The sequence below is a fragment of the Chiloscyllium punctatum genome, chromosome 1 (assembly GCF_047496795.1).
Source record: "Chiloscyllium punctatum isolate Juve2018m chromosome 1, sChiPun1.3, whole genome shotgun sequence".
NCBI lineage: Eukaryota > Metazoa > Chordata > Chondrichthyes > Orectolobiformes > Hemiscylliidae > Chiloscyllium > Chiloscyllium punctatum.
Genome location: NC_092739.1, coordinates 165,673,329 through 165,699,391, shown reverse-complemented (window position 1 = coordinate 165,699,391; position 26,063 = coordinate 165,673,329). Strand labels below are relative to the sequence as shown.

Sequence of the window (26,063 nt, the reverse complement as noted above, 5' to 3'; positions counted from 1 at the left end):
GGCCAACAACTCGGCCATTTAGAGGTCCAGAATTCTCCAATTTTGGGGTGCCCTGCATCTAATCTCCAATATCCAATCCGGCACAAATCCTCCCTTTAGAGGGAAACTGCAAGGGAACACATTTTGTTGTTCCCTGAAACACATCTTCCACATAACATTGCCCTGCTCAATAATTTTTCAGTTAGTGGTGCCCTTCATGGAATCTCCACTTTTGTGCTCCTTAGCAACATTTGTCTGTTTTAACGAATGCCTGCCAGTGTTCTCCCATTTACATGTGCTTTGCTCCAATTATCCACGTTATAAGCATACTGCATCAATTCTCTCGTTTACTGATGCCCTCGCCCAATTCTCCCAACGAGGTAGGCCTGACTTGAATTCTCCCATTTACTGCTACACTGCTCCAATTCTCCAATTTAGTGCTACACTGCCACAATTCTCCCATTTAGTGCTACACTGCCCCAATTCTCCAATTTAGTGCTACACTGCCACAATTCTCCCATTTAGTGCTACACTGCCACAATTCTCCCATTTAGTGCTACACTGCCCCAATTCTCCAATTTAGTGCTACACTGCCACAATTCTCCCATTTAGTGCTACACTGCCCCAATTCTCCAATTTAGTGCTACACTGCCACAATTCTCCCATTTAGTGCTACACTGCCACAATTCTCCAATTTAGTGCTACACTGCCCCAATTCTCCCATTTAGTGCTACACTGCCACAATTCTCCAATTTAGTGCTACACTGCCACAATTCTCCCACTTAGTACTACACTACCCCAATTCTCCCATTTAGTACTACACTACCCCAATTCTCCCATTTAGTGCTACACTGCTCCAATTTTCCCAGTTAGTGCTACACTGCCACAATTCTCCCATTTAGTGCTACACTCCGTCAATTCTCCCATTTAGTACTACACTGCCCCAATTCTCCCATTTAGTGCTACACTGTCCCAATTCTCCCATTTAGTGCTACACTGCTCCAATTCTCCCATTTAGTACTACACTGCTCCAATTCTCCCATTTAGTGCTCCATTTCTCAAATTCTCCCATTTAGTGCTACACTGTCCCAATTCTCCCATTTAGTTCTACACTGTCCCAATTCTCCCATTAAGTGCTACACTGCTCCAATTCTCCCATTAAGTGCTACACTGTCCCAATTCTCCCATTTAGTGCTCCATTTCTCAAATTCTCCCATTTAGTGCTACACTGCTCCAATTCTCCCATTTAGTTCTACACTGTCCCAATTCTCCCATTAAGTGCTACACTGCTCCAATTCTCCCATTAAGTGCTACACTGTCCCAATTCTCCCATTTAGTGCTCCATTTCTCAAATTCTCCCATTTAGTGCTACACTGTCCCAATTCTCCCATTTAGTGTTACACTGCCCCAATTCTCCCATTAAGTGCTACACTGTTCCAATTCTCCCATTTAGTGCTACACTGCCCCAATTCTCCCATTTAGTGCTACACTGTCCCAATTCTCCCATTTAGTACTACACTGCCCCAATTCTCCCATTTAGTGCTACACTGTCCCAATTCTCCCAGTTAGTGCTACACTGCTCCAATTCTCCAATTTAGTTCTACACTGCCCCAATTCTCCCATTAAATGCTACACTGCTCCAATTCTCCAGGTTAGTGCTACATTGCCCCAATTCTCCCATTAAATGCTACACTGCTCCAATTCTCCCATTAAATGCTACACTGCTCCAATTCTCCCATTTAGTACTACACTGCCCCAATTCTCCCATTTAGTACTACACTGCTCCAATTCTCCCATTAAATGCTACACTGCTCCAATTCTCCCATTAAATGCTACACTGCTCCAATTCTCCCATTTAGTTCTACACTGCTCCAATTCTCCCATTTAGTTCTACACTGCTCCAATTCTCCCATTTAGTACTACACTGCCCCAATTCTCCCATTTAGTGCTACACTGTCCCAATTCTCCCATTTAGTTCTACACTGCTCCAATTCTCCCAGTTAGTGCTACATTGCTCCAATTCTCCCATTTAGTGCCACCCTGCCCCAATTCTCCCATTTAGTGCTACACTGCCCCAATTCTCCCATTTAGTGCTACACTGCCCCAATTCTCCCATTTAGTGCCACCCTGCCCCAATTCTCCCATTTAGTGCTACACTGCCTCAATTCTCCCATTTAGTGCTACCTGCTCCAATTCTCCCACTTAGTGCTACACTGCCCCAATTCTCCCAGTTAGTGCTACACTGCCACAATTCTCCCATTTAGTGCTACACTCCTTCAATTCTCCCATTTAGTACTACACTGCCCCAATTCTCCCATTTAGTGCTCCATTTCTCAAATTCTCCCATTTAGTGCTACACTGTCCCAATTCTCCCATTTAGTGCTACACTGCTCCAATTCTCCCATTTAGTGCTACACTGCCCCAATTCTCCCATTTAGTACTACACTGCCCCAATTCTCCCATTAAATGCTACACTGCTCCAATTCTCCCATTAAGTGCTACACTGCTCCAATTCTCCCATTTAGTGCTACACTGTCCCAATTCTCCCAGTTAGTGCTACACTGCTCCAATTCTCCCATTTAGTTCTACACTGCTCCAATTCTCCCATTAAATGCTACACTGCCCCAAATCTCCCAGTTAGTGCTACACTGCCCCAATTCTCCCATTTATTGCTGCACTGCTCTCATTCTCTTGTTTCGTGCTACACTGCCCCAATTCTCCCTTTATCTGAAATATTGAGGCACTGCTAGATGATCAGAACTGTTGGAATGCATTACTGTGAGAGGGCCAATATGGTGACTGTGTTATTATAAGACATTTGGAACTGAGGGATTGTCACATGACTACTAGAGTAGTGCAGCACTGTGAGAGGATCTGAACTGAGAGAGTGCGTCATTGTCTCACAGTCAATCCTGAGGGAGTGCATCATTGTAATAAGGTCAGAATTGCAGGAATGTATTGTTGTCAGAGTATCAATCCCAAGGCAGTGCCTTGTAACGCAGGAATCTGAATTGTGGGCATTTTGCATTATTAGTGGGTCAGTATTGAAATATTGCAGACATTTCAGAGGGTCAGTCCTGAGGGAGTGCCTCATTGTCATAGGGTCCATTCTGAGGCAGTGCCTCACTGCATGGGGATCAGAGTTGTGGGTAGGCCACACATTTTGAGGGTCATTACTGATAGTGGAATGCATGAGGAAGCCCTCAGAATTGAATCTCCGACAGTGCTGCAATACCTCAGTCTGGATCCCTTTATCATTTCTGACCCCATTAGTGTGAGGCACTGCCTCAGAACAGATTCTCTGACAATGAGGCAGACTCTTAGACAGGAACCTCTGACAATAAGGCACTCCCTCAGTATTGAGACGCTGATCATGAGGCAGTAGCTGATAGCTAGAGGCTCAGTCCTGAGGGAGTGCCTTGTTGTCAGAGAGTCAGGCCTGAGGGAGGGCCTCATTGTTAGAGGGTCAGTCCTTATGGAGTACCTCACTTAAGCGACAAAGTTAAAAATCACACATCACCAGGTTATAGGTTGCATGGTGGCTCAGTGGTTAGAACTGCTACCTCACAGCCCCCGGGTCCCCGGTTCGATTCCAGCCTCAGGTGACTGTCTGTGTGGAGTTTGCACATTCTCCCCGTGTCTGTGTGAGTTTTCTCCCACAGTCCAAAGATGTGCAGATCAGGTGAATCGGCCATGCTAAACTGTCCATAGTGTTAGGTGCATTAGTCAGGGGGAAATGGGTCTGGGTGGGTTACTGTTTGGAGGGTTGGTGTGGACTTGTTGGGCTGAAGGGCCTGTTTCCACACTGTAGGGAATTTAATAGTTCAACAGGTTTATTTGGAGGCACTAGCTTTCAGAGTACTGCTTCTTCATCAGGTGGTTGTGAAGCAGGACCATGAGACACAGAATTTTGCATATTGTGAGGCACACCCACATATTGAATTGAGGGTGTGACTCACAACTCGATGGGCAGTACTAGGGTATTGTAGCTCCGTCACGGTCAGTACTGGAGGACTGTCTCATTGTCAGAGGGTCAGTTCTGAGGGAGGGCCTCATTGTCAGATGGTCAGTACCGAAGCAATGCTTCATTGTTAGAGTGTCAGATATGAGGCACTGCACGTTTGCCAGAGGGTCAGCCCTGAGGCAGTACCTTGCTGTCAGAGAGTCTCAACTATGGGAATGTATTATTGCCGGAGGATCAGTACTGAGGAAGTGCCTCATTGTCAGAGGGTCAGGCTTGAAAGGGTGTTAAACAATTAGAAAGGCAGTACTGAGGTTATTTGCAGCTCTGTCAGCGGGTCAGACTGATGGAGTGACCTCTGACAATGAGGTACTGCCTCTGAACCGAGGCCCAGGACCTCCATGTCCTCGACAGAGTGGGAGGGGGAGTTGAAATGTTGGGCCACGGGGCGGTGTGGTTGATTGATGCGGGTGTCCCAGAGATGTTCCCTAAAGTCCTGTCTGCCCAATGTAGAGGAGACCACATCAGGAACAACAGATACAGTAAATGACATTGGTGGAAGTGCAGGTGAAACTTTGATAGATGTGGAAGGCGTCCTTTGGGGCCTTCGATAGAGGTGAGGGAGGAGGTGTGGGCGCAGGTTTTACAGTTCCTGCAGTGGCAGGGGAAGGCGCCAGGATGGGACGGTGGGCTGGTGGGGGTGTGGACCTGACCAGGTAGTCATGAGGGAACGGTCTTTGCATAAAGTGGATAGGGGCAGGGAGGGAAATATATCCCTGGTGGTGGGGTCCGTTTGTAGCTGGCAGAAATGGTGGAGGATGATGCAATGTATACAGAGGTTGGTGGGGTGGAAGGTGAGGACTGGGGTGGGGTTCTGTACTTGTTGTGGTTGGAGGGATGGAGTTCAAGGGCGGAGGTGCGGGAAGTGGATGAGATGTGCTGGAGGGCATCTTTACCCACGTGGAAGGGGAAATTTTGGTCTTTAAAGAAGGAGGCCATCTGGTATATTCTGTGGTGGAACTGGTCCTCCTGGGAGCAGATGCGATGGATCCAGAGGAATGGGCAATAAGGGATAGTATTTTTGCAGGAGGTTGGGTGGGAGGAGGTATAATCCAGGTAGCTGTGGGAGTCAGTGGGTTTGTAGAAAATATCAGTGTTGAGTTGATCATTGTTGATGGAGATGGAGAGGTCCAGGAAGAGGAGGGAGGTGTCAGAGATGGTCCAGGTAAATTTAACATCAGGATGGAATGTGTTGGTGAAGTTGATGAACTGTTCAACCTCCTCGTGGGAGCATGAGGTGGCAATGATGCAGTCATCAATGTAGCGGAGGAAGAGGTGGGGAGTGGTGCCGATGTAATTACGGAAGATCAACTGTTCTACATAGCCAACAAAGAGACAGGCATAGCTGGGGCCCATACGTGTGCCCATGGCTACCCCTTTGGTCTGGAGGAAGTGGGAGGATTCAAAGGAGAAATTGTTAAGGGTGAGGACCAGTTCGGCCAAACGAATGAGAGTGTCAGTGGAAGGGTACTGGTGGGGACATTGGGAGAGGAAGAAATGGAGGGCTTGGAGGCCCTGGTCATGGCGGATGGAGGTGTATAGTCACTGGATGTCTATGGTGAAGATGAGGCGTTGGGGGCCGGGGAAACAGAATCTTGGAGGAGATGGAGGGCGTGGGTGGTGTCCCGAATATGGTAATGAGGCGGTCCTCTTGTGCTGACCTAATAATTGTTTAGCACCCTCTCAATTCTGACCCTGTTAGAATGAGACACTGCCTCAGTATTCATAGAATCCCAGCGTGGAAGTAGGCCATTAGTCCCAAAAAAGTCCACACCGACCCTTTGAAGAGTAGTCTGCCCAGACTGACTCTCCAGAATTGAGGTACTCTCTCAGTTCTGACCCTCTGACAGTATAGCACTCCCTTAATATTGATCCTCTGAGAGTGCAGTTCACCCTGAGTACTGACCCTCTGACAGTATAGCACTCGCTCAGATTTAGTGAGCTGTTTACGTGTGGCAGAATACTTGACCATTGGTATCAGAGTGAACCACAACATATTCATGTTTTTCTCTTTAAGAACTATTGGCTAAAAGCACTTTCTTCCCAAAGCTAATGTTTGAGATGGAAATCATGTGTGCTTTCACTTTTCTTGGTATGCATGCATCATTTAGAGGGACGAATATTTATATTTCATTTTATAACCTGCATATGTTAATCAGGAATAGGTTTCATATCACAATAGGTATGCATTTGTGCATTTATAGATCATTTTATTAAAAATAAAAACAAAGGGGTGCCAATTTAAGACTGAGATGAGGCAGAGTTTCTTCTCTCTGAGGATTTGAAAGTCGTTGGAACTCCTTGCCACAGAGAGAGAGAGCTGTGGCGACGGGGGGGGGGTGCAGAATCCTGACATATGTCTAGGGTAGATAGATTGAGATAGATTCTTCATCAGTAAGCAATCAAGGAATTTGGGGAAAGGGCAGGAATGTGGACATTAGGAGTGTTGGATCAGCCATCATCCTAAAGAATGGTGGAGCAGGAACAAGGGGCCCAATGGCCTATTCTTGTTCCTATTAGCTATAGACTTAAATATACAATTGGTCACATTCAGAACTGGGTAGAACATTTAACTTCGTGTTGAAACTAGAGAGAGAGAGAGAGAGATAGAGTCAGCACACTCTTCCTATCTGAGTTATACCAATATGTATTCTTACATAAGGGCAGGAGCTGGGACAGATATGATGGACCGAATGGCCTCCTTCTGACCTGCATGATTCTATGATTCTAGTGTCATCTGCTCTTCATCACTACCAGAGCATGCACACTCAGTTGTCACGATGTATAATATTAGGATGTAGTAACGGTGTGATTACATTCAGAATCCACAAGCCTGGTCTAATCATCTGAAAACTCACAGGAAATTAAGGCAGAAGGAATCCATTAAGAGGGTTAACCAGCTCTACGTCATTAAAGACCCTTCCTATACTCTGGTTATACTCTCTTCCAACTCTTCTGCCAGATAGATGATACTGAAGCTTAATCACACAAACTAACAGATTCAAGAACAGCTGTTTTTAAAATTCTGAATGAACCTCTCAAATTTTAAATTTAGTGTTGATCTCACTCTTTGTGCACCTTCTCTACAGCCATAACATTGCATTACTCTTTCTTTTCTACTACCTGTATGGTATGATCTACCTGTACTGCTCACAAAACAAAACTTTTCACTGTAACTAGGTACAAATGACAATCGTAAATCAAATCAATCAAAAATCAATAAGTTCATAGCTGATTTGACTATCAATTTAATTTCATTTTCTTGCCTTCAGTTCTCCTTGACTCCCATGCCAATCAAAAATCTATCCAACACAGCCTTAAATATATTCAGTTGCTCATCCAGAGCAGGTATTCCTTCTCAATTTCATCTCAAAGGGGAGGCCCTTATTTTTAAACTGTGCCCCAACTTCTAGATTGGTCCAGAATTCCATGCATTTTCTCAGGGTTTACCCTGCCCCCAATCCCTCCAGGATCTTACATGCTTCAGTAAGACCACCTCTCTTGCTTCCAAACTTCAATAAATAAAAGGACCAGCCAATAGGGGGGTAATTTGTTGATCCATTAGACGATTAATCTGGAGACTGAGGTAATGTTCTGGAGAAGATCAACATTCCTGGTGAAGAGCTTATGCCCGAAACATCGATTCTCCTGCTCCTCGGATTCTGCCTGACCTGCTGTGCTTTTCCAGCACCACACTCTCGACTCTGATCAACAGCATCTGCAGTCCCCACTTTCTCCTAATGTTCTGGAGACCTCGGTTCAAATCATTGGTGGAAATTGAATTCAACAAAAACCTGAAACTAAGATGCTAACAGTAATGAAACAACTGTCAAGGAAAAAAATCCATCTGGTTCATTAATGTCTTAGAGGAGGAAGCTGCCATCCTTTCCTGGTCTGGTCTCCACACCCACAGCAATGACCTCTTCAAAGAAATTGTCTTCTGTTGTACAATGTTTGATTATTTATGCCACTAATTTTTAAAAATTTGTTCATGGGATGAGGGCATTGCTGGCTAGGCCAGCATTTATTGCCCATCCCTAATTACCCAGAGGGAACTTAAGAGTTAACCTCATTGCTGTGGGTCTGGAGTCACATGTAGGCCTGACCAGGTAAGGGTGACCGTTTCCTTCCTAAAGGACATCAGTGAACCAGATGGGTTTTCTGACAATCAGCAATGGATTCAAGGTCATCATTCGACCCTTAATTCGAGATTTCTTTTTGATTGAGTTCAAATTCTACCAGCTGCCATGGTCAGATTCAAACCCTGGTCTCCAGAACATCACCTGAGCCTCTGGATTAACATTCCCTATAAACATGCGTCAAAATATATTTTCCAAAGAAATTGATAATCTCTTAGATATTAAAGGCATCAGGGAGTAAGGAGAGAAAGGGAGAATATGGTGCTGAGATAAAGGATCAGCCATGATCATATGGAATGGCAGAGCAGGCTCGATGGGCCGAATGGCCTACTTCTGCACTGAGCACCTATTTTTAGCTGTTCACTGTGTTACAAATGGGCTAGACTGAGGAAGGCCCTCAGAGAAGCAGATAGGTAGTTTACGACAGGCTGTAGTTGGATGCTTATTAATAATGAACCTAAAATCTTCTTCCCAACATTTCTTACCTGAATTGGAATTGCCTGAGTGCGCTGGTGGGCTTTGAACCCCTGTCTATGCAGTGCTATTCTGGGCCTCTGGTTTATTGTGGGACAGCCCCTGGGAGAATCATAGGACTGTTGTGCCACAGAATGAGTTCATTCAGCCCATCATGTCTGCACGAATGTGATACTCTAGTACCAATCTCCTACCATTTCCCCATCTGCCCGCACGCCATTACTACACTAATAACCAGCCTCTTGAATGCCTCAATTGAACCTGCCTCCATCTCACTTCCTGAGAAAACATTTCATACCCTAAGTGCTCTATTGTCTTAGAGTCATGGAGTCACAAAGTCATACAACACAGAAACAGACCTTTTGGCCCAACTCATCCATGCTGACCGGATATCCCAATCTGAGCTAATCTCATTGGCCAGCACTTTGCCCATTTCTCTCTAAACCCTTCCTATTCATATGACTTTTAAATGTTGTAATTGTAACGACCTCCACCACTTCCTCTGGCAGCTCATTCTACACACGCACCACCCCCTGTGTGAATAGGTTACTCCTTAGGTTCCTTTTAAATCTTTCTCCTCTCACCCTAAGCCTTTGCCCTCTATTTTGGACTACCCACCCCACCCCAGGGAAAAGACCTTGTCTATTTATCCTTATCCATGCCCCTCATGATTTTATAAACCTCAATAAAATCACCCTTCAGCCTCTGATGCTCCAGGGAAAATAGTCCCAGCCTTTTCAGCTTCTCCCCATAGCTCTAACTCTCCAAACCCAGCAACATCCTCGTAAACTTTTCTGAACCCTTTCAAGTTTAACAGCATCTTTCCTATAGCAGAGAGACCAGAACTGAACGCAGTATTCCAATAGTACAGCTGCAACATGACCTCCCAACTCTTACACTCAATGTTCTGACCAATGAAAGCAATCATACCAAACATCTTCTTCACCACCCTTCTACCTGTGACTCCACCTTCAAGGAACTATGCACCTGCTCCCTCAGGTGTCTTTGTTCGGCAACACTCCCCAGGGCCCGAGCACTAACTGGATACGTCTAACATGCAATACCTCACATTTCTCTAGATTAAAGTCCATCTTCCAGTCTTCAACCTGTTGGCCCATCTGATCAAGATCCCTTTGTACTCTGAAATAATCTTCTTCACTGTATATTGAACCACCTAATTTGATGTTACCTGCAAACTTACTAACTATACCTCCTACATTTACATCCAAATCATTTATATAAATGACAAACAAAAGTGGACCCAGCACTGATTGTTATGGCATACCACTGGTCACAGGTCTCCAGCAACATTCCACTGTCTTCTAACTTTGAGCCAATTTTACATTCAATTGATTAGTCCCTGGAAATTTCTAGAAGAGAATGTAAATCTCAGCAAAATGCTCCTATTTCACTCTCTCTGTTCAGAGTAAGAGAAACAGTCCTCTCTGCCTATTGGTTACTGACTGAGGTTTGTTTCTCACATGGGACTCCTATTCCAGCTCATTCCCTCAACATCTCCTGGTATTCCTTTCTCTCCCTTGTGTCTTTATCCAGTTCCTGTTCTGACTCACATTAACCCACTCCCTGTGGTGGTCAGGCCCATATTCTGCCCACTCTCTGACTAAAGGCCTTTCTCCTCAATACTCCGGCGGTCGTCATGGTGACGCTAATATTGACAGCTCCAGGTGGAAACACCTTCTCCACATCCAGCCCCCCTGAAAATCAAACCCTTTCACAATTATAAAGGCTGCTGTCAGGGATGGTACAGTATAGCAGAGAGCCTGAGGCCTATTCAGGCTGTACTGCCACCTACAATGCCTCCATTACTCCCACTTCCCTGGACTAGGCCCATAGCCTTGAGCACTTCCTCTTCAGCCTTCTGAACTGGGCTGAGGGCTGTGCTGCACATTGAGCGTGTGTATTATCCACAACACTGACTCTGCCTTTCAGATACTCTGCTGGTGACACAGCCTCCCTCACTCCCTCACACCCTCCCTCACTCCTTCCCTCGTGCTCTCCCTCACTCCCTCACTCCCTCCCTCTCTCCCTCTCTCCTGCCCTCACTCCCTCCCTCCCTTCCTCCCTCATTCCCTCCCTCACTCCCCCCTCAATCCCCTCCCTCCCGCACTCCTGCTCTCTATCCATCGCTTTGACCCTCACTCCCCCCTCAATCCCCTCCATCCTTTGTTCCCTCCCTCACTCCCTCCCTTCCTTGCTTCCTCCCTTTCTCCTGCCCTTTCTCATTCCTCCCTCACTTCCTCCCTCGCTCCCTCCCTCAGTCTCTCCCTCGATCCATTGTTCTCTCCCTCACTCCCTCCCTGCCTTGCTCTCTCCCTCACTCCCACCCTGCCTTGCTCCCTACCTCACTCCCTATTTCTCTCATTCCCTTCCTTCCTTCCTCCCTCACTCTCTACCTCGATCCCTCCCTCTCTCTCCCTCCCTCCCTTCCTCCCTCCCTCGCTCCCTTCTCTCCCTGCCTTGCTCCTTCGTTCCCTCTCTCCCTCTCTCCTTCACTCTGTCTCTCACTCTCTTTCTCTCTCCCCCATTCCCTCCATGACTCCCTCCCTCCCTCGGCCTGCAGGTTAGCCTTTCTGAATGCGCTAACGGTCTCAGATCTGCAGGAGAGGAAGACATACCCGTTATGAGGGCTGGCTGGAGGTGTTGACCGCAGCGGCTAATGGCACTTCCAAACTCTAACAGCTTCTCCCCGTCTACTCAGTCCAGTCCACTCAAGATTCTGAAAACCTCCACGGGACCTACCCCTCAGCCTACTCCTCTCCAGGGAGTACTGTCCCAACTTCCTCAATCTATCCTCATCCCTGGAACCATTCTTGCTTCTGCGCTCTCTCTATCCAATGTGTACGCCTCTGTCCTGTAACGTGATGCTCGCAACTGTACACAATAATCCAGCTGAGTTCGAACAAGTTAGGGTGAGGGGGGAAAGATACAAAAGAGACCTCAGGGGCAACTTTTTCACGCAGAGGGTGGTACGTGTATGGAATGAGCTGCCAGAGGATGTGGTGGAGGCTGGTACAATTGCAACATTTAAAAGGCATCTGAATGGGTATATGAATAGGAAAGGTTTGGGGGGATATGGGCCGGGTGCTGGCAGGTGGGACTAGATTGGGTTGGGATAGCTGGCTGGCATGGACAAATTGGACCAAAGGGTCTGTTTCCGTGCTGTACATCTCTATGACTCTATGACTTCAAGTGTCTCGAACAGGTCTGGCATCACCTGCATGCTCCTGAATCCTGCGTACCTGGTAATAAAAACGCAGTGTTACCTCATTGTGCGGGAGTCCAGCTGCTGAGAAAATGGGAATCTTCTGACCTCGGGCGATACTGTTCATCACATCAATCGGTGATATCCCAGTCTGAATCATTTCTTCAGGGTAAATCCGAGACTGTGGGTTTATCGGTTGGCCTGGGAATCACAAAATGACAAACAAACTCAGGGAAGGGGCGAGACATGAAGTGAATCTGTAGTTATTCCTCTCTGATCGTTGTGACTCCTGGCCCATAGTAATGGTGCTCAATCTGAAAGGCACTCAGCTCAAGGGCAGTTAGGGACAGGAAGCAAACACCGGCCTAGCTAGCAATGCCCATAAGAGAATTTGTAAAACTAAGACAGAAATTGCTGGAGAAACTCAACCGGTTACTCCAGCATGGCAGCACGGTGGCTCAATGGTTAACACTGCTACCTCACAGCGTCAGGGGCCCAGGTTCGATTCCAGTCTCAAGCGACTATCTGCATGGAGTTTGTCTGTGTGTGTTTCCTCTGGGTGCTCCACTTTCCTCCCACAATCCATAGATGTGCAGGTCAGGTAGATTGGCCATGCTAAATTGCCCATTATGTTCAGGGATGTATAAGTTAGGTGCATCAGTCAGGGGTAAATGTAGGGGAATGGATCTGGGTGGGTCAGTCTTCGGAGATCGTGTTGGGATTCTTCTAAGGTCTGGTAGCCTCTGTCTCAAGAGAAACAGTCAATGTTTCAAGTCCAGTGTGACGCTTCTTTGGAAAGGTTTAAAGACAGGATTCACTCTCCCCTCTTGTAGGGTATAATTGTGGAATAGATCTAAAATGTTCTTTTGTTTGTCGTTTATATAAATGATTTGAATGAGAATAGAGAATGCACTGTTAGTAAGTTTGCCGACGACACCAAAATCAGTGGCATAGTAGATAGAAAAGAAGATTTTATAAGATTACAAAAGAATCTTGATGAAATGGGTCAATGAAAAATGGCAGATGGAATAAATGTGAGATATTGCATTTTGGTAAATCAAACAAGGGTAGGGCTTGTACCATTAATGGTTGGGCCTTGGGTAGTGTTGTAGAACAAAGAGACATAGGGGTGCAGGTACATAATCCTTTGAAATCTGTGTAACATATAGAGAGGGTGGTTAAAAGGTGTTTAGCTCGCTTGCCTTCATTGCTCAGTCCATTGAATATAAGAGTTGGGACGTTATGTTGAGGTTGTGTAGGGCATTGGTGAGGCCTATTCTGGAATACCATGTCCCGTTCTGGTCACCCAGTTATAGAAGAGATTTACCAGGATGTTGCTGGGTGTGGAAGGTTTGAGTTATAAAGAAAGGCTGGATAGACTGGGACCTTCTACACTGGAGTGTATAAGGTTGAGAGGCGACCTGATAGAAGTTTATAAAATCATGAGGGGTATAGATAGGGTTAATGGTAGTTGCCTGTTCCTTGGGATGGGGGATTTCAAGACCAGGTGTCACATTGTTCATGGGAGAGGAGAGGGATTTAAAAAAACCATGAGGGGCAAACTCTTGACACAGAATGTGTAAATGACTGTGTGTGGAATGAACTTCCTCAGGAAGTGGAGGGTGCAGGTACAGTTACAACATTTAAAAGACATTTGGAGAAGTACGTGAGTAGGAAAGGTTTGGAGGGATATGGGGCAGGAGCTGGCAGGTGGGACTAGTTTAGTTTGGGATTATGTGCCGTATGACTCTATTTACAGATGTGACCTTTCTCGAATGGAGGACTGAGAGATCGTCTAACCTGCACTCGTTCCCATTTCTCACTGCCCTTTACCGAACCAGGCCCTGTCCCTTCTCAGTCACCTTTCCTCCGCTCAAAGGCAGAATGGGATGGGATTTCTCACCATTGTTCACCCTTTCTCTCTCCAGCTGCTCTGCTATTTGTTTCTGAGCCCACTTCAACACCCGCCAGAGGTTAGCACCCACTCTACCAACCTTGGTCAGTGCTTATCATTCAAATCAGAACAGCATGGCTTCAATTCCCACTCCGGCTGAACTTATTATCATGAAGATCACATCTTCCTGATATTTCCCCACTGCCTGAGCCTCAGGTTAAAACACCTTCAATCATCTGTATGGACTGGACCTGAAACGTTAACTCTGCTTTCTCTCCACAAAGACGACCAGACCTGCTGAATTTCTGCCAATTGTTGCTGGTTTTGTTTTCAGTCGTCTCTCTCTGCCTGTACAGTCAGATGGCCGCTTTAACCTTGCGGTGTTACGGAGTGTAGAATGCTCATACTCACCATTTATATCGAGGAAGTCCTCTGCCACGACAGCAGGCCCCTTATCGATCGGCTTTCCCGATCCGTTAAACACTCGACCTAGGGATAGCAACAAGAACAAGTCTCTCAAAGACACGACAACAAGAGGTGAAGGATCATGATACTTTTGGGGTGGTGCGGTGGCTCAGTGGTTAGCACTGCTGCCTTACAGCGCCAGGGACCTGGGTACAATTCCAGCCTCAGGTGACTGTCGGTGTGGAGTTTGCACATTCTCCCCGTGTCTGCGTGGGTTTCCTTCCGTGGTCCAAAGATGTGTAGGTCAGGTGAGTTGGCTGTGCAAAATAGTCGATAGTGTTAGGTGCATTAGTCAGAGGGAAATGGGTCTGGGTGGGTTATGCTTTGGAGATTTGGTGTGGACTTGTTGGGCCGAAGGGCCTGTTTCCACACTGTAAGGAATTAATCCAATTGGACTGAATCTCCCCTTGTTTTGTCCAAGTCTGAGTGAGCTGAGTATTTTTGGAAGGAGTCCTCAATGGGAGACTCTAAATCTCTTGCCCTATCTTTCCAAATTGGCCTCATTACCTACCCACCCACTCCTCACTTCTGATAGCAATCTCCCAAGCGGATATCCCAGAATTCACCGGCATCCCTGGTACCCCGGCCAGTCTCGGTCTCAGTGCAAGGCCCAAGCCTGGTGTGACGTTAGCCCCCTCCCGGGGCCAGTGCAGTCCCGGTATCTGAGGTCATAGCCAGTTCTGTAAGAAGAAGGTCAATGTCCATTTCCCCCCCAGCATGAGTGCTAGCACCCTCCCTCCGCTATCTCATTCTCACTGTATCTCTGCTTCTGTACCCACCTCCCATTGAGGGTCATGTTCTTCTATCGCCTTCCACATTGTCCCTCATCCACACTCATCCACCCTGTCCACCATGTCTTTGTCGACTAACACCAATTACACTAATTACACTAACTACACCAACTCCATTCCTGATGAAGTGCTTTTGCCCGAAATGTTGATTCTCCTGCTCCTTGGATGCTGCCCAACCTGCTGTGCTTTCCCAGTGCCACACTACACTAATCCCATTCACCTGCACTTGGCCCATTGCCTACTATGCCCTGCCATTTTCAACCTCCATCATCCTCTCAGGCAACACACTCCATATTTCTACCATCTCCTAAGTGAAAAAAAATTCTTTCTCAGATCTCCTGCAAACCACTTACTCCCCCACCTTAAACTTATACTCTCTGGTCTCGGGCACATCTCCCAGGGGGAAAAGATTCTCATGATCTACTCTAAGTAATTTTGTATCTCTCAGTCAGATTCCCCGCTCAGCCTCCTCTGCTCCAGGGAAACCAAACCCAGCCTATCCAATCTCTCCTCACTATGAGACTTTCCATCTCAGGCCACATCCTGGTGACGTTAGACAGCACTTCCACACACAAATGGTGGGAGAGCTTTGGAACTCTCTTCCACACAGGGTGGTGGATGCTGGATCAGTTATTCATTTTAAATCTGAGAGAAATTGTTGAGTAAAGGGAAACGGGCCAAAGGCGGGTATTTGGATTGAGACCACATATCGGCTATGATCTCATTGAATGATAGAACAGACTCAATGGCAAGAATGGCCTACTCTTGTTCCGATGTCCCATTGGAGAGATAGGCTTTAAGGAATGAGCAGGGATGTTACAGTGTGTGCAGAGACGGGTGAGGTAGAAACTGTAAGTCTTCATGGTTTAACATGTGAGGAATGTTTGGGGACTGTAGGTCTACACTTGATGGAGTTTAGAAGGATGAGGATGGAATCTCATTGAAACTTACAGAATACTGAACGGCCTGGACAGAGAGGATGTTGGGAAGACGTATCCATTGGTAGGGGAGTCTAGGACCCAAAGGCACAGCCTTAGACCAAAGGGAAGACCCTTCAGAACAGAGATAAAGAGAAACTTCTTCAGCCAGAGAGTGGTGAATCTGTGGAATTCATTGCCAGAGAAAGCTGTGGAGACCAGGTCATTGAGTTTATTTAAGGCTGGGATAGGTCGGTTCTTGAATATCAAGGGAGTCAAGGGTTATAGAACATAGAATAATACAGCGCAGAACAGGCCCTTCAGCCCTCAATGTTGCGCCGACCTGTGGGCTAATCTAAACTCATCCCATCACTATCCCATCACCATTCACATGCCTGTGGGGAGAAAGCAGGAGAATGGGGTTGAGAAACTTATCAGCCATGATTGAATGGTGAAGCAGATGGGCTGAATGGCTTAATTTCTGCCCCCCTGTCTTATGGGTCTTACATTAGGCCAGTAAAAACTACTTGTTGGAACACCTTGAGGTTTAGCCTGAGATTGGCTGGACAAGCAAACACACAGCCAGACAATCCCCTCACCCAGCATATCCTCCGACACTGGGGCACGAAGGATGTCTCCAGTGAACTCACAGGCTGTCAGCTTGGCGTCGATGCCTGATGTTCCTTCAAATACCTGCAAAACAAAGTATAAATCACTGCACTGTCTCCTGTCGCATAGCTGCCTGCTCGACACTGGGACAGCAAAGCTGCAGTTAGAGTGAAAACAAGAAAAATGGACAGAGCAAATCAGTCAACTACAGCAGATCGACAGACCGAGAGAAGACAAAAGCTCAGGCTCTCACCCACTATCCCACCCAACAACAACTTGCAGTCGTGTAGCCACCTTTGAAGCATTTACATGTTCTGAGGTCCTTCACAGGAAAATTAGCAGTCGGTGTTAGGCTCTGAGGGCGTTCAGAGCAGGTGATCAAAAGTTTGGGTCAAAGGGTAAAGTTTTAAAGGAAATGGGGATATAAAGAGCAAAAAAAAACAGTACAGCACAGGAGCAGGCCCTTCGGCCCTCCAAGCCTGCGCTGACACTAAAACTGTCCTCACTTACAGTAGAGAGAAAGAGAGAGAGGGAGAGAGACAGAGAAGGATGGAAAAGCAGAGAATTTTAACGAGGAAATTCAAGAGGTTTGGGCCTCAGGTAGCTGGAGGTATGGAGCAATTAAACTGGGGATGCTGAAGATGTCAGGATGAGAGGTACATGGGGACCATGGAATGATGTTGAGATGGAGGAGATCAGACAGATTGGTGAAAGCTTTGAAAGTGGGGGTTGCATAATGCCAGTTCAGGAGGACAGGTGATGTGAGGTAGGAGAGAGGCAATAGAGTTTTCGATCTTTCTGAGTGGCGCAGGATGAGAATGCAGGCAGTACTGAGTTAGAATCGAGACCGCAAACTAACAAAGGCTTGGGTGAACGTTTGAGCAGGAGCTGTGCTGGGGCAAGTCCAGAGAAGAACAAAGTTAATGAGTCAGAAGGCCAGTAGGAGTGGGATAGTGGCTCAGTGGTTAGCATTGCTGCCTCATAGCACTAGGGACCTGGGTTCAATTGCAGCCTTGGGCAACTGTCTGTGTGAAATTTGTACATTCTCTGCGTAGATTTCCTCTGGGTACTCCAGTTTCCCCCCACAATCCAAAGATGTGCAGGGTTAGGAAGGATTGACAATGCTAAATTGCCTGTAGTGTCCAGGGAGGTGCAGGCTAGTTGGGTTAGCCATGGGAAATGCAGGATTACAGGGATTGGGGGGGGGGAGTGGGTTGGGCGCTATGCGAGTCGGAGGCTCAGTGTGTATTCGATGGGATGAATGGCCTGCTTCCACACTGTAGGGATTCTGCAGTAATTGATTTGAAGAATGACAGGGTATGCCGATGGAAACTCAACTCAGACTGTGCCAGCAAATAGTCAGAATCTCTGCAGTTTGTTAAAGGTCCTGCCCCAGTGGCACTCTGACCCAATGGTACCAGATGAATGGCTGAAATTACCTGAACCACTGCCTTGGATCCGACCACCTCCAACACCTGGCCACTGCGCTCACTGCGATCCGGCAGGGTGAAGTTCACAATCTCCGCGTATTTCGGAAACTGCAAGAAAGGAAGTCAACCCAAAGATCGGAACTTGCTTCCAAACACGAAACAAGAACCTGTCGGTCAGGGCACGCCAGGCAAGTGCCAGCAACGCCTTCATGTTGTGAACAGAGAGTGTGGTAGGTCAGGGCACTGGACTAGCTGGAGTGATAGCAATCAGCAGCTCCCTGTCCCGACTACGGCCGCAGGGACCTACATCAAGCTGCTCACCACAGACACAGGTACCTGCTTCTGTCTCTAACCCTGTGCTATCCCTGTCCTGGGATGGTGTTGAGGAAGCTTTACTCTCCATCTAACCACGTGCTGTCCCTGTCCTGGGAGTGCTTGATGGGGACAGTGTAGAAGGAGCTTTACTCTGTATCTAACCCTGTGCTGTCCCTGTCCTGGGAGTGTTTGATGGGGACGGTGTAGAGAGAGCTTTACTCTGTATCTAACCCCGTGCTGTCCCTGTCCTGGGAGTGTTTGATGGGGACGGTGTAGAGGGAGCTTTACTCTGTATCCAGCCCCGTGCCGTCCCTGTCCCGGGAGTGTTTGATGGGGACAGTGTAGAGGGAGCTTTACTCTGTATCTAGCCCCGTGCTGTCCCTGTCCTGGGAGTGTTTGATGGGGACAGTGTAGAGGGAGCTTTACTCTGTATCTAACCCGGTGCCGTCCCTGTCCTGGGGGTGTAGTGTATATTTGCTCTCCCTTAGAAGGCAATGGAACTGAAGTCCATTCCTTTACAGGCACAGGCTGCACCTGTGTTTGCGAGGCCCCCCTTTGACGATTTGCCGCCGCCCAGCCGGTTGGGCGTGCTGACAAATTGGGAGTGACATCGCTGACACAGGGGGCGGGAATGACCTCTCTGAGCCTGCCTCATGCATCATTACCCCCGACGCCTCTTGATAAGGAAGTGATGTCGTTGACAGCCCATTAATGAATGAGCTGCCCAGTGAAAGGGAACAATGGGAGCTCAGCACTTTGGCTAACGTGTCGACGCTACCAGACCCAAGACTGACAGGGGAAAAGAAAACACGATTTGTGCAGTAATCACCACCCACACCCCCCCCCCAACCCCCCCACCCTCCTTCACACACTGTTACTCTCGGACTTAACAAATGAATAGGTGCTGCACTGTACCTTAACATTATCGAGAACCACCAGTGGACCGTTCACAGCTGAGATGGTTCTGTATGCTGCAGAGAAGGAACGGGAAGAGTTTAGATTGAGTTGTGGAGGGTGTGAAGGAGCAGTTTGGGAAGGTTAGCCACCCCGGCACACATTACCAGTTTAACATCCATTCACTGTGACATACACAGCCACCATATCTGTAAAGGTCATGACCCACCCAGCAAGGGGTATCAGTACAGGGCCTCTTGTACACACACATCTGGGAGGCACACCATCACCATCAGGCCCCGCTAGCAACGCTGACCTTGCATTCCCCAACCCGCAGCGTTGACCCGCGGCTGGGCCATCCAACAGGACAGGGCCGTTAGCAAGGTGGGGGCTACACAGACGTTACTCACTGGGGCACAAACCCGACTGAACCACGCATCCGAGGCCAGCGATGGAGAAGCAGTCCTCGCTCAAGGACAGGAGGTTCACCTCCTCTCAGAGTTAGCTCCTGGTGTGTTTACAACTCACTCAGAATGCCACTACCCTCCAGCTGGATTGAGGGGGAGGGAAGGGGGGAGGGTGCTGCGCTGCCAGAGGAGCTGTACTGGGGGAGTGCTGCACTGTCAGAGGAGCTGTACTGAGGGAGTGCTGCACTGTCAGAGGTGCTGTACTGGGGGAGTGCTGCACTGGCAGAGGAGCTGTACTGGGGGAGTGCTGCACTGTCAGGAAAGCTGTACTGAGGGAGTGCCGTACTGCCAGAGGAGCTATACTGGAGGGAGTGTTGCACTGTCAGAGGAGCTGTACTGAGGGAGTGCTGCACTGTCAGAGGAGCTGTACTGAGGGAGTGCTGCACTGTCAGAGGTGCTGTACTGAGGGAGTGCTGCACTGTCTGGGAAACTGTACTGGGGGAGTGCTGCACTGCCAGAGGAGCTGTACTGAGGGAGTGCCGCACTGTCAGAGGAGTTGTAGTGAGGGAGTGCCGCACTGCCAGAGGAGCTGTACTGGAGGGAGTGTTGCACTGTCAGAGGAGCTGTACTGGGGGAGTGCTGCACTGTCAGAGGAGCTGTACTGGGGGAGTGCTGCACTGTCAGGAAAGCTGTACTGAGGGAGTGCCGTACTGCCAGAGGAGCTGTACTGGGGGAGTGCTGCACTGCCAGAGGAGCTGTACTGAGGGAGTGCTGCACTGTCAGAGGAGCTGTACTGGGGGAGTGCTGCACTGTCAGAGGAGCTGTAGTGAGGGAGTGCCGCACTGCCAGAGGAGCTGTACTGGAGGGAGTGTTGCACTGTCAGAGGAGCTGTACTGGGGGAGTGCTGCACTGTCAGAGGAGCTGTACTGAGGGAGTGCCGCACTGTCAGAGGAGTTGTACTGGGGGAGTACTGCACTGTCAGAGGAGCTGTACTGGGCGAGTGCTGCACTGTCAGAGGAGCTGTACTGGGGGAGTGCTGCACTGTCAGAGGAGCTGTACTGGGCGAGTGCTGCACTGTCAGAGGAGCTGTACTGGGGGAGTGCTGCACTGTCAGAGGAGTTGTGCTGAGGGAGTACTGCACTGTCAGAGGAGCTGTACTGGGGGAATGCTGCACTGTCAGAGGAGCTGTACTGGGCGAGTGCTGCACTGTCAGAGGAGCTGTACTGGGGGAGTGTTGCACTGTCAGAGGAGTTGTGCTGGGGGAGTGTTACACTGTCAGAGGGTCTGTACTGGGGGAGTACTGCACTGCCAGAGGAGCTCTATTGAGGGAGTGCTGCACTGTCAGAGGAGCTGTAATGGGGGAGTGCTGCACTGTCAGAGGGTCAGTACTGAGGGAGTGCTGCACTGTCAGAGGGTCAGTACTGAGGGAGTGCTGTACTGTCGGGGGGTCAGTACTGAGGGAGTGCTGCACTGCCAGAGGTGCTGTACTGAGGGAGTGCTGCACTGTCAGAGGGTCAGTATTGAGTGACTGCTGCTCTGTCAGAGGGTCATTACTGAGGGCATACCACACTGTCAGAGGAGCTGTACTGGGAGAGTGCTGCACTGCCAGAGGAGCTGTACTGACGGAATACTGCACTGTCAGAGGGTCAGTACTGAGGGAGTGCCGCACTATCAGAGTGTCAGTACTGAAGGAGTGCTGCACTGTCAGAGGGTCAGTACTGAAGGAGTGCTGCACTGTCAGAGGGTCAGTACTGAGGGAGTGCTGCACTGTCAGAGGGTCAGTGCTGAGGGAGTACTGCACTGTCAGAGGGTCAATACTGAAGGAGTGCCGCACTATCAGAGTGTCAGTACTGAAGGAGTGCCGCACTGTCAGAGGGTCAGTACTGAGGGAGTGCTGCACTATCAGAGGAGCTGTTCTGGGTGAGAGCTGCACTGCCAGAGGAGCTGTATTGAAGGAGTGCTGCACTGTCTGGGAAGCTGTACTGAAGGAGTGCTGCACTGCCAGAGGAGCTGTACTGGGGGAGTGCTGCACTGTCTGGCAAACTGTACTGAAGGAGTGCTGCACTGCCAGAGGAGCAGTACTGGGGGAGTGCTGCACTGTCTGGCAAACTGTACTGAAGGAGTGCTGCACTGCCAGAGGAGCAGTACTGGGGGAGTGCTGCACTGTCTGGCAAACTGTACTGAAGGAGTGCTGCACTGCCAGAGGAGCAGTACTGGGGGAGTGCTGCACTGTCTGGCAAACTGTACTGAGGGAGTGCTGCACTGTCAGAGGAGCTGTACTGAGGGAGTGCTGCACTGTCAGAGGAGCTGTAGCGAGGGAGTGCTGCACTGTCTGGCAAGCTCCACTGAAGGAGTGCTACACTGCCAGAGGAGCTGTACTGAGGGAGTGCTGCACTGTCAGAGGAACTGTACTGAGGGAGTGCTGCACTGTCTGGCAAGCTCCACTGAAGGGGTGCTGCACTGCCAGAGGAGCTGTACTGGGGGAGTGCCGCACTGCCAGAGGAGCTGTACTGAGGGAATGCTGCACTGCCAGAAGGTCAGTACTGAGGGAATGCAGCACTGCCAGAGGGTCAGTACTGAGGGAATGCTGCACTGCCAGAGGAGCTGTACTGAGGGAGCGCTGCACTGTCAGAGGAGCTGTACTGAGGGAATGCTGCACTGCCAGAAGGTCAGTACTGAGGGAGTGCTGCACTGCCAGAGGAGCTGTACTGGGGGGAGTGCCGCACTGTCAGAGGAGCTGTACTGGGGGAGTGCCACACTGTCAGAGGGTCAGTACTGAGGGAATGCTGCACTGCCAGAGGAGCTGTACTGGGGGAGTGCCACACTGTCAGAGGGTCAGTACTGAGGGAATGCTGCACTGCCAGAGGAGCTGTACTGGGGGAATGCCACACTGTCAGAGAGTCAGTACTGAGGGAATGCTGCACTGTCAGATGAGCTGTACTGAGGGAGTGCAGCACTGTCAGAGGAGCTGTACTGAGGGAATGCTGCACTGCCAGAAGGTCAGTACTGAGGGAATGCTGCACTGCCAGAGGAGCTGTACTGAGGGAATGCTGCATTGTCAGAGGAGCTGTACTGAGGGAATGCTGCACTGCCAGAAGGTCAGTTCTAAGGGAATGCTGCACTGTCAGAGGAGCTGTACTGAGGGAATGCTGCACTGTCAGAGGAGCTGTACTGAGGGAATGCTGAACTGTCAGAGGAGCTGTACTGAGAGAATGTTGCACTGCCAGAAGAGCTGTACTGGGGGAGTGCCACACTGTCAGAGGAGCTGTGACATTAAACTGATGCCTCCAGCCACCCCCTCAAGTGGTCATGTAAGAGATCCGCCCAGATGTCACTGCACATAACATCCATGGTGTTCACTCCCCAAATACACACCCTCACCATCCCGAATAAAGGTTAATGAACCTTTACCCCATTGCAGTTGTGGGATCTTGCTGTGTGTGCATTAGCTGCTGCACCAACTCTTTGCAGGAATGGAGGTGAGGGTTGTCTGATCAGTCACAATCTTGTCGGATGGTGGAGCAGACTTGATGGGCTGAATGGCCTACCACTGCTCCTACGTTGGAAAGTAATAGAGATCTATAGCACTGGAAATGGTCCTTCAGCCCATCACGCCTGATTCCCCCTCTGTGAAAAATCAACCACCTAACCATAATCTAATAGAATGTAGGGCTTCTTCTTACGAGTTCTGTCACAAGTTGCAGAGATAATGTAAACTCCATCTTGTTCACTGCCCGTGACTCTACCCTATAAAGCAGGAGGTGTCTGTACTCCGACACACCCCTGACAGTCCCTAATGAGCTCATATACGTAGAATATGCTAATAGCAGGCCCCATAACAACAGCTAACCAACAGTCATGGGAAATGCAACATTACAGGGATGAGGTGTGTGTGGGTGGGATGCTCTTCGGAGCATTGGTGTGGACTCAATGGGCTGAATGACCTGCTTCCCCATTCCAGGGATTCGATGATATTTACGGCTGAGTTTGGGAGGTGACAGATTGACAAAGAAATCAAGGGTTCTGGAGTCAGGCAGGAAGCTGGAATCAAGATTGCAATCTTATGTCGTGATGCAACAGACTTGGTAAATGCAAAAGTATCCTCCAGCTCCTTTTTCTGCCAGTCACGTTGTAATGTATGCAGGGGTATACCCAGCAGCACGTAGGGTGCTATACAGGAGGTCTCCAAGTTGCGAATGTCTGACTTACAAACACTTCTACTTAAGAACATGATCTAATCCAGGGGTTTAATTTTAAATATCCAAGTAAGAACATTTCCTGGACTTATACAGTGTCCTGAATTGGGCACCAACTTGCGTAGAAATTGACCTGTGAATGGAAACAGGAGGAGAACCTATTTGAACTGCCAGTACAACGTACACATTTCTGTATCCAGTAACACACGGTTATGTTATTGTGTCAGAGTGCGTCTTCCAGTAACACAGAGTGTGCTACCATTACAACATAGAACAGTACAGCACAGGTGAGGCCCTTCAGCCCACCATGATGTGCTGACCATGACGCCAGATTAAAATAACCTCTGCCCCTTGGTCCATATCCCTCTATTCCTTGTATATTCATGTGCTTATCGATGAGTCCGTTAAACACCCCTATTGTATCTGCCTCTCCCACCACCCCGGCAGCATGGTCCAGACTCCTATCACTCTCTGTGTAATAAATTTGCCCCTCACATCTCCTTTGAACTTTCCCCCTCTAACCTTAAATACATGACCCCTAATATTAGCCATTTCAAAAAACAATTCTGACCATCAACCCTATCTATGCATCTCATAATTTTATAGATTTCTATAAAGTCTCCCCTCAGCCCCCACCACTCAAGAGAAGCCAGTTTTTTCTAGCCTCTCCTTATAGCTCATACCCTCTAATCCAGGCAGCACCCTGGTAAACTTCCTCTGCACCCTCTCCAAAGGCTGCACATCCTTCCTGTAATGTGGTGATCAGAAATTACCACAATACTCTAAGTCAAGATTAGAATGGTGCTGGAAAAGCACAGCAGGTCAGGCAGCATTTAAGGAGCAGGAGAATCGATGTTTCGGGCATAAGCCCTTCATCAGCAATATTCCAAGCCTGACCTAACTAAAGTCTTATGTAATACATAGAGTGCTAGACCTAGTAATACAGTCTGTTATTAATTGCATGAAGTTCATTGCCAGGAATGCAAGGTCCACTCTTATAGAATCTAACTGCTGGGTATGACATGGCCTATATTGCGTGTGGTCACATTTACAGGGTTAAAGCATATATATTGTATATATTATGTACTAAAACCTGGTTGCTGTGTATAACACTATCTATTATATAACACAGGTGATGTTAACCATTACGAGACAGAATTGAAGCACAGACATTGCTGACAGATGCTGCTGGTTCTGTATTGATATTTGTACTCCAGATGTTTTCCTCCTGGTAGTGTTTATCCCACTCATGATCAATTTTCCAAACTGGCATATGTTCATACATTGAGAGGATAGGCTCAGGGGCATTAGTGGGCAAAGAGCTGAGGGCAGTGATGTGCATACTTGCGGATACACGGGGTGGGGGCAAGGGCACTGCCTGCCTGGTTTGGCAGGAAGGGGTTACGTCGAGCTGCCTGTTCCTAGCTGAATCAGTCACACACAGATTCACATTGACTTGATCAATCTCAGTGTGGTGCGTTCACAGTCCACCCTGCACTTCACACTGAGTGTGTGTGTGTGTGTGTGTGTAGGGTTTGGAGGACAACTTGTTGCAGGGGGTGGTGTTCCCATGTATCTGCTGCCCTTGTCCTTCTAGATAGAAGTGGTCACGGGTTTAGAAGGTGCTGTCTGAGGATCTTTGGTGAATTTCTGCAGTGCATCCTGTAGATAGTACACACTGCTGCTACTGAGCGTTGGTGGAGGGAGTGGATATTGGTGGATGTGGTGAGAATTAAGCAGGATGCTTCGTCCTGGATTGTGGAGTGTTGTTGTATTGGATCAGTGACTTTGCCACTCCTGGACATTCTTCCTTGTAATGCTGTTTCTTCACTGGGTCAAAATCCTGGAATTCCCTCCCTCAGGGCATTGTGGGTCAACCCACAGCACATGGAATACAGCGGTTCAAGATGGCAGCTCACCATCACCTTCTCAAGGGTAATTAACAAATGGGCGACAAATGCTTTCTGAACCAGTGATGTCTACACCTCATAAATTAATAAAAATGTTTAGATATACCTCCTCTCCATCGTGATCCCCTAAAGTCTCACCCTGAATGGCCAGGATGAAAACACCAACGTGTTTGGATATAATCTCTCTGTTCCTGGTGCTTCAGTGAAATTAACCAATTTCACATAAAACAAGGACCTCTTTGACTGGCTGAGGTATTCACTGCTCTCTGTGATTCATTCAAAAGAATTAACCTGGGATCCTCGACCACGATATTGCCATTAACAGGAAATCTGAAACTTGGAAGTGTCATAAACATTGAGTGATGAATTTCCACATAAGTGGGTGAAATGCACTACAGA

At 48.4% G+C, this 26,063-nt stretch overlaps 1 protein-coding gene across 1 annotated transcript in view; it reads right to left on the bottom strand.

The window, feature by feature from the left end:
- The window catches only part of LOC140481624 (V-type proton ATPase subunit B-like), a 116,763-nt gene that overhangs the window by 72,908 nt on the left and 17,792 nt on the right, over positions 1-26,063 (bottom strand). Inside the window, exons 2-6 of the mRNA XM_072578116.1 lie at positions 19,173-19,228; positions 17,952-18,050; positions 16,503-16,596; positions 14,142-14,219; positions 11,898-12,037 (exon numbers count right to left, since the gene is read on the bottom strand). Coding sequence (XP_072434217.1) covers positions 11,898-12,037; positions 14,142-14,219; positions 16,503-16,596; positions 17,952-18,050; positions 19,173-19,228 — 467 coding nt within the window. The remainder of the gene's footprint in view (positions 1-11,897; positions 12,038-14,141; positions 14,220-16,502; positions 16,597-17,951; positions 18,051-19,172; positions 19,229-26,063) is intronic.